General features: G+C 35.7%; 2 protein-coding genes across 2 annotated transcripts in view; one reads left to right on the top strand and one right to left on the bottom strand.

Moving 5' to 3' along the window:
• Positions 1-15,445, top strand: part of LOC119518027 (ATP-binding cassette sub-family A member 3-like) — a 230,794-nt gene that overhangs the window by 125,832 nt on the left and 89,517 nt on the right. The window contains exons 18-19 of the mRNA XM_037815122.1: positions 5,069-5,240; positions 7,153-7,450. Of these exons, the coding sequence (XP_037671050.1) occupies positions 5,069-5,240; positions 7,153-7,450 (470 nt within the window). The remainder of the gene's footprint in view (positions 1-5,068; positions 5,241-7,152; positions 7,451-15,445) is intronic.
• LOC119517991 (germinal center-associated signaling and motility-like protein) lies at positions 13,260-13,586 on the bottom strand. The gene has a single exon (XM_037815104.1). It carries the CDS (start codon positions 13,584-13,586, stop codon positions 13,260-13,262), a length of 327 nt encoding a protein of 108 aa, XP_037671032.1.

The following is a 15,445-nucleotide window of genomic DNA, read 5'->3' as shown; positions in this document are numbered from 1 at the left end:
GACAAGGAAGGAACTATGTATTAATAAAAGGGGCAATTCACCAAGGAGAAATAACAATCATAAATGTTTATACACCCAATGAAGGAGCTCCAAAGCACATGAGGCAAACACTGGCAAAACTGAAGGGAGCAATAGATGTTTCTACAATAATAGTGGGAGACTTCAACACACCACTGTCTTCTATATATAGAGCAACCAAACAGAGGATCAATAAGGAAATAGCCTAAACAATATGATAAATGAATCAGACCTAACAGACATATATAGATCATTGCATCCCAAAACACCAGGATATACTTTCTTCTCAAGTGTTAATGGAACATTCTCCAGGAGATCATATGCTGGGGCACAAAACAGGTTTTAATAATTAAAAAAAAAAAAAAAAGATTGAAATTATTCAAAGCACTTTCTGTGATCATAATGGAATGAAGCTGGAAGTCAATAACTACCAAAGAACCAGAACTTTCACAGATATGTGGAGGTTAAACAACACACTGTTAACAATAAATGGGTCAAAGAAGAAATTGCAAGAGAAATCAGTAAATATCTGGAGATGAATGAAAATGAGAACACAACATATCAATACCTATGGGATGCAGCGAAGGCAATACTGAGTGGGAAATGTATAGTTCTAAACACCTACATTAAAAAGGAAGATAGCTAAAACCAAAGACTTAACTGAACAACTGAAGAAACTAGAGAAAGAGCAGCAAACCAACTCTAAAGCAAGGATAAGAAAAGAATTAAAAAGATTAAAGTGGAAATAAATTAATTAGAGAACAAAAAACAATAGGGAGAATCAATAAAAACAAAAGTTGGTTCTTTGAGAAAATCAACAAGATTGACAAACCCTTAGGTAGACTGACAAAGTCAAAAAGGGAGGAGATGCAGTTCTTGAAAAAGTTAGTTATTAAATTTATTTGGAAGGGAAGGAGGCCTTGAATATCCAAAAACATCCTTAAAAAGAAGACATACACTTCCTGACTATAAAGCCTACTATAAAGCCACAAAGGTCAAAACAGCATGGTAAAGGCAGAAAGATAGACATTGATCAGTGGAATTCAATCGAGAGTTCAGAAATAGATTCTCTGATCTATGGTCATTTGATTTTTGACACTGAACTGGGACCAAATAGTCTTCAATAAATTGGACTGAGAGTATTGGATATCCATATCCAAGGGTATGAGAAGAGGTCCCCTACCTCATACCTATACAAAAATTAACTCAAAGTGGATTAAAGACCTAAATATAGGAGCCAGTACCATAAAACTCCTAGAAGAAAATATAGGGAAACATATTCAAGACCTAGTGATAGGAGGTAGCTTCTTAGACCTTACACCCAAAGCACAAGCAATGAAAGAAAAAATAGATAAATCGGAACTCCTCAAGACTGAGCACTTATGTGTTTCAAAGGACTTTGTCAAAAAGTTAAAGAGGCAGCCAACTCAATGGGAGAAAATATTTGGTAGCCATATATCTGATAAGGGTTTGATATCCAGTGTGTATAAAGAAATCCTGCAACTCAAGAATAAAAGGACAGACAACCCAATTATAAAATGGGAAAAAGATGTGAATGGACATTTTTCCAAAGAGGAAATGCAAATGGTTAAAAGGCACATGAAAAGATGTTCATTTTCTTTAGCTATTAGGGAAATGCAAATCAAAACCATAATGAAGTATAATCTCACATGTATAACAATGGCTGCTATTAAACAAACAGGAAACTACAAATATTGGAGAGGGTGTGGAGAAATAGGAACACTTATTCTCTACTGGTGGGAATGTAAAATGGTACAGCCATTGTGGAAGACAGTTTGGCACTTCCTCAGAAAACTAAATGTTGAGTTGCCCTACAACTCAGCAATTCCACTACTCAGTATATACCCAGAAGATCTGAAAGCATGGACACACACAGACATTTGCATACTGATGATGTTCATAGCGGAATTATTCACAATTGCCAAAAAATGGAAACAATCTAAGAATCCATCAGCAGATGAGTGGATAAACAAGATGTGATACATACATATGGTGGAATATTATACAGCAGTAAAAAGGAGTGAGGGCATGAAGCATGTGACAACTTGGATGACCCTTGAGATCATAATGCTGAGTGAAATAAGCCAGACACAAAAGGTCGTATATTGTTTGATCTCACTAATAATAACTAACTAGAACATGTAAACTCAGAGTCTTAAAATGTAGAATATAGGGTACCTAGAGATAGACAGAAGCTAGAGAAAGTGTTGTGGTTACCTAATATATACAGAATTTTTAATGAGATTGAAGTTAAATGTTTGGGAATGGATAGAGGTGATGGTAGTTCATAATTGGAATTATAAGTAATAGTGCCCTATTAAACAAGTTCTTGCATGAACTACTACAAATTAAAAAAAAAATAATAGAGGGGTATAGGGAAAAAAACATAGCTATTACAAACTATGGACCATAGTTTATAGTAGTATTTTAATATTCTTTCATCAACAGTAACAAATTTACTACCCCAATACTATGAGTCAAAAATAGGGGGGAATAAAGGGTATAGAAGGATTGGGGTTTTATTTTTTATTCTTATTTCTGTTCTGGAGTAATGAAATATTCTAAAATTGATCATGGGGATGTATGCACAACTATGTGATGATACTGTGAGCCAGTGAGTGTATACTTTGAATGGTTTGTGTGTTATGTGAATGTATCTCAATAAAATTGAAAAAATCAACTACAAAAAAGAAAAAGCAAAGCAAAACAAACAAACAAAAAGCATGAGGCTAAAAGGCATAAGCAAACAGGACCAAACATACAGAGTAATCCTGATTGGATGGGATTGTACATTCCCTATACTAACTTACATTAAATATCAAAATGGGAAAAATATATCTGTAAGGTTACACACCAAACTTTTCAGAGCTGTCTTGATGGAGGAGGCAGGGAAGAATGGGATTGGATTGGGAATTTTGATCAAAGGTCACTTAAATTTATTTGTAATACTTAGGGTTTTTTTTTTTTTTTTCTCACCTAACAAAATGTTGAAAGTGGTTAATTCTCCATGTTGGGCACAGAGGGGTTTTCTTATACTTATTCTTCTTCCACACAGAGACCATAAAGAAAAATACTTGGTGTGCCGGTTTGAGTGTATTGTGTCCCCCAAATGCCATTATCTTTGTGGTTTTGTGTGGGGCAGGCGTTTCGGTGATGGTTGGATTTGCTTGGAATATGCCCCACCCAGCTGTGGGCAATGATTCTGATGAGATGTTCTCATGGAGGCGTGGCCCCACCCATTCGGGGTGGGCTTTGATCGGTGGAGCTACATAAATGAGCTGACTCGGGGGAAGGAAGAGAGTGCAACTGGGAGTGATGTTTTGAAGAGGAGCAAGCTTGCTAGAGAGGAACGTCCTGGGAGAAAGCCGTTTTGAGGCCGGAGCTTTGGAGCAGATGCCAGCTGCCTTCCTAGCTAACAGAGGTTTTCCGGAGGCCATTGGCCATCCTCCGGTGAGGGTACCCGATTGCTGATGTGTTGCCTTGGACGCTTTGTGGCCTTAAGACTGTAACTGTGTAGCGAAATAAATCCCCGTTTTATAAAAGCCAATCCATCTCTGGTGTTTTGCATTCTGCAGCATTAGCAAACTAGGACACTTGGCTATGTAAAAACTAAAACATTTTATTCATCAGAGAATACTTTAACCAAATTAAAAAATAAATGACAAAAAGTTTTTAATTATAATAAGGAGGTCTTCTAAATCATTAAGAATAATATGAAAACAGTATAAAATTAGGCAAATAAAAATAATACACAAAAGAATAAACACAGATGGACAAATTAAATTGAAGGAATTAAAAATAAAGCAGACATTGGAAAATATGTTTTTTTAAATGCTCAGGCTGGGGAAGATGTAAAATAGGCAGATTTTATAAACTGCCAGGGATATATAAATTAGCATACTTTTTCTGAAAGCCAATCTGGCAAGAACATAAATGTGTGTATTTGACTTACAAAAATTTGTCCTATGTGGGTAGTGATATATGTGTTCATCAAAGCATTGTTTATAATATTAAAACATTAAAGCAATCTAAATAGGGAATTGGTCAATGAACTATGGAATATCCATATAATGAAATAGTTTTATCTTTAGAAGTGATAAGAATGTAGAGATATTAAAATGAATGGATATTAATAATTAAAAAGCAAGTTGCATAGCTGTGTTAGTAGTATGATCCTATTTTTGCATGTGTGTGTGTAGGTACATATTTATACCTGTGCATATATATATATATAGGGGGAAATGTCATTTGGCTATCTCAGGGTAATGAGATTTTGAAAATTTTTTATGTTGGTTAATTGTATTTTTAACCTTTTCCCCTTGAATGTGTCTTACAAATGTATAAACACTTAATAAAAACTTAATAAAGAAGTTAGAGAAAAAACGTATTTGTTCTCAATGGTATCAGTTACTATAGTGTTGCAGACCCAGAGACTGTACAAATGCTGCAGTGAATTTTAAACAGTTTTGGAAACAGCATTTGGTGCCAGTTTTGTGGTCCTGCTAAAAGAAAGGTATTAAGTATTAAGAAGTCTTGCTAACTTATTGGTTTAGGGAAAATTCCATCTTTACTAATTATGCATTTTTTGTCAAGTCTTACAGAACTCCCATGATTGGACTTATGTTTCCAATCTCTCATTATAATGTGATTTCTGTTATTCTTGTTAGCGTTTCCTTCCTTATATTAAAATTAGTTATGTATGTCTGTTTCTCCTATGGAGTTGTGAAACCCTGGAGGGAAATTAACTTGTGGCTTATTTGCTTTGTAAACTACGCCAGATATTTAACAACCCCTCTTCCCTAGCCCCCAATAAAAAGACATTATCTTAGACCTTTAACTTGCTTAAATTCAGTTTATTTTACCTAGCATTAATGTTAGAATTATGTATCCTTCGTTTATTTTCCCCATTTTTGCCTCTTTCGGTGAAAATCTAGCAATGGAACTTGGTGTTTGGAAACCACTGTTTTGGTTAAAATGGTTATTTTCTTTTTCTTTATCTCTTCCTTTTGTTTTTCTGTTTGGACTGTAGGGTCGGTCAGCTGGCAGAGTCCAAAACGAACACTGAGCCTATCCGTCCTTCTTCTTCAAAGGCCCCCCAAACAAGACAAACCAAGAATGAGAATATGAACGTACCCAGAAATTTTGAGAGACCAGATTCTTCCCTTGCCGAAGAACACTCTGATACGGAGTTTAATAATGGGGTGAGCCTCTTCACTAGAATATAATGGTGGTATATATTTAGATGGCATAAAAAGGTACATTTCATTTTAATATTTGAACTCACAGGAGAGTTTGGGGTTCTTCGTTGCAGAAGGGCCAGCCATATAGGGAATGGTCTGTAATGCAATACAATTAATTTTCTAATCCAAGAGTGAAATGTTAAGGATATGAGTCAAATTCTACTTTTCACCACTGTTATTCCTGAGTCACTTAGCTCAGTTTTCAAAATTGTTAGTTCATTCAGAGTTGATAAATGGTCCTAATACAAATTATCACTATTCACACACATGAAAAGGTTTAAATTTATGCATGGGATGCAATATTACTGCCTAATGGACTGTTCCCAAGGCAGTATGTTCCTTCATCAGCATGAGAAGTTTCTTTGGATTGTTAAGCATTTCTTTCATTGTTTTCCTAATTATCTATTCCCTATAATTTTCCCTGGGATTTTTAACTAGAAATTGTGAGGTGGGGGATGTATTTCCCTGAGGTGCATATAGGCTTGCCTTCTTTGAGGGGCTTGGGAAATAGCAGAGTGGGATTATACAAGTAGAGTGTGAAGTTTCCAGCCAATAGAACTGGGATCCTTGCTTTATCATTTAGTAGTTATTTGACTTCAGCCAAGTCACTTAACATATCTGTGCTTCAGTTTCATTATCTGTGAGCTGTTTCAATGTGTTAACACTAGTAGTATGTGAAGCCCGTAATTTTGGCATGAACAGATACTTAAGAAATTTAATTTTCCTCCTCTCCCTGCTTGCACATTTCTACTCCTATATCACTTTTCCCTAATTCTCTTAGAAAGTGCAGATGAAGGACGATTTGGCAGACCAATCTAGAAAACTTGTTGAATCCTGTATTACAGATTCTTTCATTCTAGAAATATATCTAATAACCCATCTTTTAAAAACCAGAGAGCACGTTTTCCCTCCCTGAAGACAATGTGAGAAAAAAAATTCTTCTGCATTTTATCTTATTTCTAGTCAATGGCAAAATCCAAATACTGATCATTTCATTCAGGAAGTATTGGTTATTTGATTAGGGATATTTTCTTACTAAGAACTGTGAGGGTCCAAAATGTTGGAAAAATGGGAGGGACACATTTTAAACTGTTGGTAACATATTCAAGTAACATGTTCATTATGTTTTTCTTCAACTTCCAGACACCTTTTCAGGTGACGTCTTTACATTAAAACAATGTATTCAATTGTTAATCTGAAAAAATATATATAATAACTCAATTGCAGATTGTTCAAAAATATCTGTAAAGCTAGGGAAAATAGTGTGTTTATTATTCATTTTTCAAATTAATGACTGTACCCATTGCTTTAAAGGTTGAAGAAAAACATTTAGCTTATTATTACAGTTTAGAAAGAAATTCATCCTCTATTTTCTGGCTTTCCACACAACCAGTAGATTAAAACCCTTGAAAACTTCTTACATGTGCACATTTATGAGAATGTCTCCTTTATGAATGATAGATATAGCTCATGATTTAATGATATATATATAAAATTATAATGATATAGACAGATCATGATTTAATATCAAGTAAGAAGGAAAGATGGGATGTTTTGGTCTGCTCAGAGATGTTCTATGAGTATGTTAATGATAAAAATAATTTTCCGTATAATTAGATTAACCAAGCTTTAAAGCCAATGAATAAAGCCAAGCTTTAATCATTTAAATTGTGTAAATCAACACATTACTCAAATATTAAATTTTGCTTGCTATCTCGTCTGCTAACTGCTTATGCTCTGTTGAAGGCTGTATTTTTAAACATGTGGACATCTTCTACCACAAGATTCAAACCATTTATCTTAATAAATTTCATTAAGAATGGCCGCTACGGCCCGTGACCACTGTAATGCCATCTTTCTCTCTTCTTGCTAGTGCGCTCTGTACTGCCAGCAGTTCCACGCCATGCTCCTGAAGAGGGCGATGTTCACTTGGCGCAACTGGAATTTGGTGTTGCTGCAGATATTGGGACTCCTGGGTATCGTTTATCTTCTGCTTAGAGGTGTGAACATTTCAGGAACTACTGAAGAGCCTACCAGGCAAATGGATTTGGATCAATATGGTCAAACTACTGTCCTTTATTCCATTTCTGGAAATTCTGATGTGCCTGAGCATCTCATAAAAAATCTCGAAATCATGCTGAAAGATAAACAAAAACTTGAGAAAGTACAAGGTAAGGCTCATTAAAAAAAACTGCTAATAGATGAAAACCTGCTTTTGTCATTTCAGAGAAGGGTCTTAACTAGAATATTTAGCTACCTGTTTCTTTACTTACCAGTCACCAATTTGATAAAGGCATTTCAATCAGGCAAGAAGACTACTGGCCATAAAAGTTAATTATTAATGGAGAGACACTGTGAGTGTGGATCTTCTACCAGCCATTTGTTGCTCCTTTCAGGGAATGGGTAAAAGTACCAAAATACGTTGTTTTGTCAAGTTCAGTACAGAATTTTAACACAAACCTAGCTCATGATGTGGTATCATGATCCCAAACCCTGAAAGCTCCCCACAAGCCTCCTTTGATTGGCCATATCTGAAAACAGACTGGGCTGAAGTCTTTCGGGCAGGCTCCTCAGATCTTATTTATTTGGAAGGTAGCAATAGTAATTGATTACATGTATTGGACATATACTTCTGGCAAGACCTTTTACTTTACTTGAATTATCTCAATTTCTACGACAACCCTGTTTGCTAAAGTCAGGGACATTGTGATCTAGAGATGTTAAATAAATTGCCCCAAATTATACATCTAGTATGTATTTTAAGGCTTGATTTTGAGACTGTCTGGCTGTAGTCAATCTTAACCCTCACTATACCAAATCATCTCTTTAAGAGGCAAGTCTGTCCTGTTTCAAGACTGAGCATTTCCTTCCAGGGGCTTGCTTTCTTTTCTTCCTTTCTTTCTTTCTTTCTTTCTTTCTTTCTTTCTTTCTTTCTTTCTTTCTTTCTTTCTTTCTCTCTCTCTCTCTCTCTCTCTCTCTCTCTCTCTCTCTCTCTCTCTCTCTCTCTCTCTCTCTCTCTCTCTCTCTTGCCTTCTTGCCTTCTTTCTTTCTTTCTTGCCTTCTTTCTTTCTTTCTTCTAATGCCTGGTTTGGTGGTGTCACTTTGGATAAGCAAATGGTGCTTGTTTGTACTTTATAGAAATGATGTCATATGTATGTACAATTTTATTTCTGACTTTTCCCTCAATATTATGTTTATAAGTTTCATCTATGTTGGTGGGTACAGCAGTTTATTCTTTATTACTGTATGCATTCCTTTGTATAAAGAGATCACAATTTAATCTATTCCACTGTTGATGGTGATGGATATCTGTTGTTTCTAGTTGTACTATACAAATAGTGTTGCTATGAAAATTTTTACACGTATTTTTGCAGTTGGTGTATACCTAGGAATAGAATCTCTGGGATTAAGTAATGGATATATTCAGTTTTAAGAGATCTGTGAAACCTGTTTCCAAAGTGGTGGTACCAATGTCCTTTCTCACCATCTGTGTTTGTTAGGGAATTACATTTTCTCCAAATCTTTGACAACCCTTGGTATTGTCAATTTATTTTAGTAGTAGTCATTCTGGAGAATGTATAGTGATACTGCTTTGTCATTTTACTTTACACTTACCTTGATGGAGATGAAGTTGTGTACCTTTTCACACGTTCATTGGACATTTGGATAACCTCTTTTGTGAAGAGTCAAGTCTTTTGCCCAATTTTCCATTAGGTTTTCTGACATTTTCTTATTGATTGATAATGGTTTTTTTTTTTAAATATATATTGCATATGAGTCCTTTGATAGACATTTTACTGTGAATATATTCTTCTGTAGTTTGCTATTCACTCTCTTTATGGTGGCTTTTTATGAACGTCCTTAATAAAATCTAACTTATCAAACAATTCCTTTATGTCTAATGCTGTTCAATAAATCTCTGCTTATTACAAGTTCACAAGTTCATAAGGATTATCTCCTATGCTTTCTTCTAGCACTTTTGATCTGCAATGCATGTGGCATTGATTTTTATGGATGGTGTGAAAGGGAGGTATCAGTATTCATATTTTTGCATATGAGCATGCAATTGAACCAGCACCATTTATTGACAACATCATTCTTTCTCTATTGCTCTGCAGTGTTTCTTTTGTCATAAATCAGGTGACCATGAATGTGTGGCTCTGTGTTTTGGACTCTCTGTTATTCTGTTTCATTGGTATTTGTCTGTCCTTGCACCAGTACCAACTTTCTTAATAACTATAACTTTAAAATAGATGTTGATATCTGTTAGGTAAAATTCTCTAGATTTAGGCCTTTTCTGCAATATTTCCTTGGCTATTCTTGATAGTTTGCAAAATTTTCGTATACACTTTAGTTTATAAATTTCAAACTAAAAAGTGTGCTGAAATTCTGAGGTAGGATTGCATTAATTATAAATCCAATTCTTATACCATGTCCTCCCTCTCTCCCTTCATGTTCTTCCTCTCTCCTTCCCCCCCCCCCTTCCTTTCTTCGTTTTTTTTTTTTTTTTTTTTTTGTGTGTGTGTGTGTGTGTGTGTGTGTGTGTGTGTGTGTGGTCTTATTACACTTACTAGAACTTCTAACACAATGTTGAATAAAAGTGGTGATTGTGGTCATCTTTCTCTCACTCTTGTTAACAGGGGTAAATATTTCAATATTATATTATTTAACTAATAAATGCAATGTTTGCTATCATTTTAAGGAAGTTTCTTTCAAATACTGCTTTGCTAAGAGTATCAAAGATGAAGTATTGAATATTACCAAATGATTTTCTTGCATTTATTGCAATTAAACTATAGTTATAATTATATATTAAATCTCATTTGGTCATGATGTGTTTGTTTTTACATATTACTGGTTCACTTTGCTCAGTTTGTTTAAATTTTATGTCTATGTTCAAGAGAGAGCCTGGCCTATAAGTTTATTTTCTTATAATGTCCTTATCAAACTGTTTCTTCCTGAAGTGTTGGGAAGAATTCAACAATGAACCCTCTCAGTCTAGAGATTGATTTGTGGAAGGTCTTTTAGTTAGGGAAAAATTACTTTAATATTAGGTTAAAGCATATGGAATTTTTAGTATTTGGCTATTTTTTTTTACCAAGAAAAATGAGTTTTCACATGGATAACCTAATAGATGCAAGACTACTTCTTATTTCTGCTTTGGAAGTTTTGCTTTGGAAGGAATTTGTCCGTTTCATCTCAATTTTCAAATTTATTGACACAAAATCCTCTTTTGTTTATAATATTAATAATTTATCTTATGAAGTGTTAATACATTTTTGTAGTCTTTAAAAGAGCCATCTTTTTTATTTTTAATGATATCTTTGTTTTCTATTTATATAATCTCAGCTATTATTATTTCCTTTCTTGTATTCCATCTGGATTTAATTTGCCATTCTTTTTTTTCTTCTTTTTTTATACATTTTTCATTTTTAGAGAATTTATTAATACCATGCATTGGGATCCAACATTAGTAACGATAGTAGCAACTTACAACTGTGTTATTAGATATAGACCATGGTTTTACTTCAGGTTCACTGTTGGTGTAGTATAAGAGGAATTTTTAAAAAATGTTTATTGTTACCATATATACAATCTAACATTTCCCCCTTTTAATCACATTCAGATTTATATTTCAGTGCTGCTAATTACATTCACAATGTTGTGCTATGATCACCGTCATTTATTACCAAAACATGTCCTTCATTCCAAATAGAAGCCCTGTATATTTTAAGCCTTAACATATCCTCCCCTATCCCCACCCTGTCCGTAATAATCTATATTCTAGATTCTGACTCTATGAAATTGCTTATTCTAATTATTTCAAATCAGGGAGATCATATAATATATGTCCTTTTGTGTCTGGGGTATTTCACTCAACATGATGTCTTCAAGGTTCATCCATGTTGCTCATGTATCAGGACTTCATTCCTTTTTACAGTTGAATAACTGCATTATATACCACATGTATACACAACGTTTAATTTATCCACCAATCTGTTGATGGACACTTGGGTCGCTTCCATCTTTTGGCAATTGTGAACAATGCTTCTATGAACATCGATGTGAAAATATCTGTTTCAGTCCCTGCTTCAGTTCTTTTGGGTATATACCTAGTAGTGGGATTTCTGGGTCATATTGTAGTTCTACACTTAGCTTTCTGAGGAACTGCCAAACTTTCATCACCATTTTACATTGCCACCAGCAGTAAGTGTTTCTATTTCTCTACATCCTCTGCAACACTTGTTACTTTCCATTTTTTGATAGCAGTCATTTTAATAGGCTTGAAATGGTATCATATTGTGGTTTTGATTTGCATTTCCCTGGTGGCTAATGATGTTGAGCATATTTTCATGTGGTTTCTGAACATCTGTATATCTTCTGTGGAGAGATGTCTGCTCAAAGTCTTTTGTCCCTTTTTTAATGGGATTCTTTGACTTTTTCTTGTTAAGTTGAAGGACTTCTTTATATATTCTGGATATCAATCCTTTTTGGGATATGTGGTTTCCAAATATTTTCTCCCATATTGTAGGTTGTCATTTTATTATAATGATAAAGTCCTTTGAGGCACAAAAGTTTTGATGAGGTCACATTTATATATTTTGTCTGTTGCTGGTTATGCTTTGGGTGTAAACTCTAAGAAAGCATTTTCTAAAACAAAGTTCCTGAAAATTCAGCCCTATGTTTTCTGCTAGGAGTTTGATAGTTCTGACTTTCATATTTAGGTATTTGCTCTATTTGGAGTTGATTTTTATATAAGGTATGAGGTAGGGATCCTCCTTCTTTGGGGTCCTCATTTTTTTTTTTTAAGTATGATATTTATTACATATTAAAAATAACTATAAAAGCATATAGAGTCAATAATTTTGTCATTTCCTAAAATTGGATGATTTCCACAAGATTGGCATATTTCTGACAGGGTGGATTTTCTAGTATCACAAGATTCTATTAAGTTATTCTTCTACACATTGAAATCACTACAAAGGATTACTAGAATTACTCCAGGGTAGAAAATCAAAACTTGTATAAAGCAAATAGTTTACATAAAGGTCCTCTTCTTATTGATAATTCTCAATGACCAAAATATCAGTATTTTGTAACTATATGGAAAAATATATCATGATTGGTTTGTCAGTTAAGACCTCTGCATCCTGATGGGGAAGTTGGACTATGACTTTAAAATGCCTTGGGAATGAAAATGTAAAAAAATGGATTATTCACCAGCCTGCTCAAATTTTAAGTCCAGACAATATGTCTTCTTATTAGTAAAAGTACAAGTTACTGGTATGCTGTAAACAAAGCTGAAAACGTACACTTATTTTCCATTTCTAAACATACTAATCTTTTAACAAAATCATCCAATTTGTTGAATATACTGCCTGAGAAAGGAAAAAGGGGGCAACTGCACCTGGTTTGTTTCATCTTGTTTTATGACCTCACAGTTACTCCTCTCAGCTACTCCTCTCAGGTCAATATCAAAAAACAATACTTGATACTTATATTATTATCACAAGTTTACATGCAAGAAAAATTGAAGTAAATATCAGGTTAGCAAAAAGTCTGATCACCCACCAGTTTTAGATGTTTAAGAAGTTCATTTAGTGGATTACACTTCAAAAATGAAATAAGTAGGATTGGAAATGTTGATATTCTATTTTGGGACAGCAGGGTTAGGAATAGAAGATTCCAGAACACAATCTGTAAAGATTCTATTGGATGCTTATTGTCCTAGGAAAGTTTTCCACCTTATCCATGTCCCCAAAACAACAAAAGATGTAGAATAATCTATGTCACTGGATCAATTTATATGGTTTACCCCAAACAACAGAGATATCATATTTCATATTTGCCCAAGGCAATACAGCACAACAATATCATTTTTAATCTCTGGCCTGAAGCAGGTGATTCATGAGCTGCTGAGAGAGGACTACCCAGACTCTCTCCTTCTGGGTCATGTTCATTACTGGGAAGGTGATGAGGTCACGGAAGGGTTTCTAGCAGGGAAACAGTCTCATAATCATGCTCATGGATGCTGGAAGCAGGCCTAGAAACACAGGTTGTCTTGAGAAGGGCATATTCTGTTTCTGATCTATCTCTAAACTGCCTCACTTTCTTTGTGGTGGAGTTGATATTTTCATAGCCATCATCAGTGGAGCTCAGGGAGGGTCTCCAATGTTGACTGTGATTAATGACTGTGTAGCATACTTCTTCATAGCCACTGCCATCCTCATTTTCCTGATAAGAAGTGGATGAAACATCTTGACTTTCCTTATCTTGACCTTGATTTTGTCTTTCAAATGTGGTCATTTCCTGCCATCTCCTTACCACTTCTGGGGTTACCTTCTTGTGTGTCTTTTGATTCTCTCCCAGGCAAATTGTGCTACCATCTCCCAAAGGTGTGTTCCAAACCACGCACTCCTGTCTTCTATCACCCTGTAGTGCTCCCTTTAGTATTTCCTGTAGGACAGGTGTCTTGTTCACAAAGTCTCTCATTGTCTGTTTGTCAGAAAATATTTTGAGCTCTCCCTCATATTTGAAGGACAGCTTTGCTGGATACAGAATTCTTGGTTGGCAGTTTTTCTCTTTCAGTATCTTAAATATATCACCACTTCCTTCTTGCCTCCATGGTTTCTGCTGAGAGATCCGCGCATAGTCTTATTAAGCTTCCTTTGTATGTAATGGATCGCTTTTCTCTTGCTGCTTTCAGGATTCTCTTTGTCTTTGACATTTGATAATCTGATTATTAAGTGTCTTGGCGTAGGCCTATTCATATCTCTTCTGTTTGGAGTATGCTGCGCTTCTTGGATCTGTAATTTTATGTCTTTCATAAGAGATGGGAAATTTTCATTAATTATTTCCTCTATTATTGCTTCTGCCCCCTTTCCCTTCTCTTCTTCTTCAGGGACACCAATGATACGTACATTATTGTACTTTGTTTCATCCTTGAGTTCCCGGAGACATTGCTCATATTTTTTCATTCTTCTCTCCATCTGCTCCTTTGCGTGTAGGCTTTCAGGTGTTTTGTTCTCCAGTTCCTGAGTGTTTTCTTCTGCCTCTTGAGATCTGCTGTTGTATGTTTCCATTGTGTCTTTCATCTCTTGTGTTGTGCCTTTCATTTCCATAGATTCTACTAGTTGTTTTTTTGAACTTTTGATTTCTGCTGTATACATGCCCAGTGCTTCCTTTACAGCCTCTATCTCTTTTGCAATATCTTCTCTAAACTTTTTGAATTGATTTAGCATTAGTTGTTTAAATTCCTGTATCTCAGTTGAAGTGTACGTTTGTTCCTTTGACTGGGCCATAACTTTGTTTTTCTTAGTGTAGGTTGTAATTTTCTGTTGTCTAGGCATGGTTTCCTTGGTTATCCAACTCAGGTTTTCCCAGACCAGAACAGGCTCAGGTCCCAGAGGGAAGAAATATTCAGTATCTGGTTTCCCTGCGGGTGTGTCTTAGAAAATTGCCCTTTGATGCCTAAGGTCACTGTGCTTTTCTGCCCAGCAGGTGATGCCTGTTAGCCTATAATTCTTGACTGGTGTGAGGAGGTATGGCCGTGATCCCCCAGGCTCTGGGGTCTGGTTCTGAATGGAAAGGGCTCCACCCCTTTCCTCCTAGAGAAGACAGACCCCTCAGGTGGAGGTCATTAGCATTTCAGTGGTCTCCCTCTCTGCTTGTGCTGTCTCCACCCTTCCCCGAGTCACAGCCCTGGAAACTGAAAATGACTGGGGCTTTCTCCACTGAGCCAAAAAAGAAACAGATAGTCCCCTTCAGACCCAGTCCAAGGTGACCCTCCGGCTCTCCCAGGTCAGTCGTCACCCAAAGCCTCTGTCTGTTTTTTGGGGATGCGTACCTGTAGTGAGCAGTTCACACTCACTACTTAAAACCCCAGTTGGAGCTCAGCTGAGCTATATTCACTTGCTGGGAGAGAGCTTCTCTCTGGCACCACGAGGCTTTGCAGCTCGGGCTGTGGGGGAGGGGGTCCCACGACTTGGTTCAGCAGGTTTTACTTACAGATTTTATGCTGTGTTCTCGGGCATTCCTCCCAATTCAGGTTGGTGTATGATGAGTGGATGGTCTCGTTTGTCCCCCCTCAGTTGTTCTGGATTATTTACTAGTTGTTTCTGGTTTTTTGTAGTTGTTCCAGGGGGACTACTTAGCTTCTACTCCTC

The sequence above is a fragment of the Choloepus didactylus genome, chromosome 21, assembly GCF_015220235.1.
Source record: "Choloepus didactylus isolate mChoDid1 chromosome 21, mChoDid1.pri, whole genome shotgun sequence".
Classification (NCBI taxonomy): Eukaryota; Metazoa; Chordata; class Mammalia; order Pilosa; family Megalonychidae; genus Choloepus; species Choloepus didactylus.
This window is presented reverse-complemented; position numbering and strand designations above follow the sequence as displayed.

Excerpts from the sequence above, each read along its gene's own strand:
- LOC119517991 (XM_037815104.1), bottom strand. The coding sequence starts at position 13,586 with ATGACCACATTTGAAAGACAAAATCAAGGTCAAGATAAGGAAAGTCAA.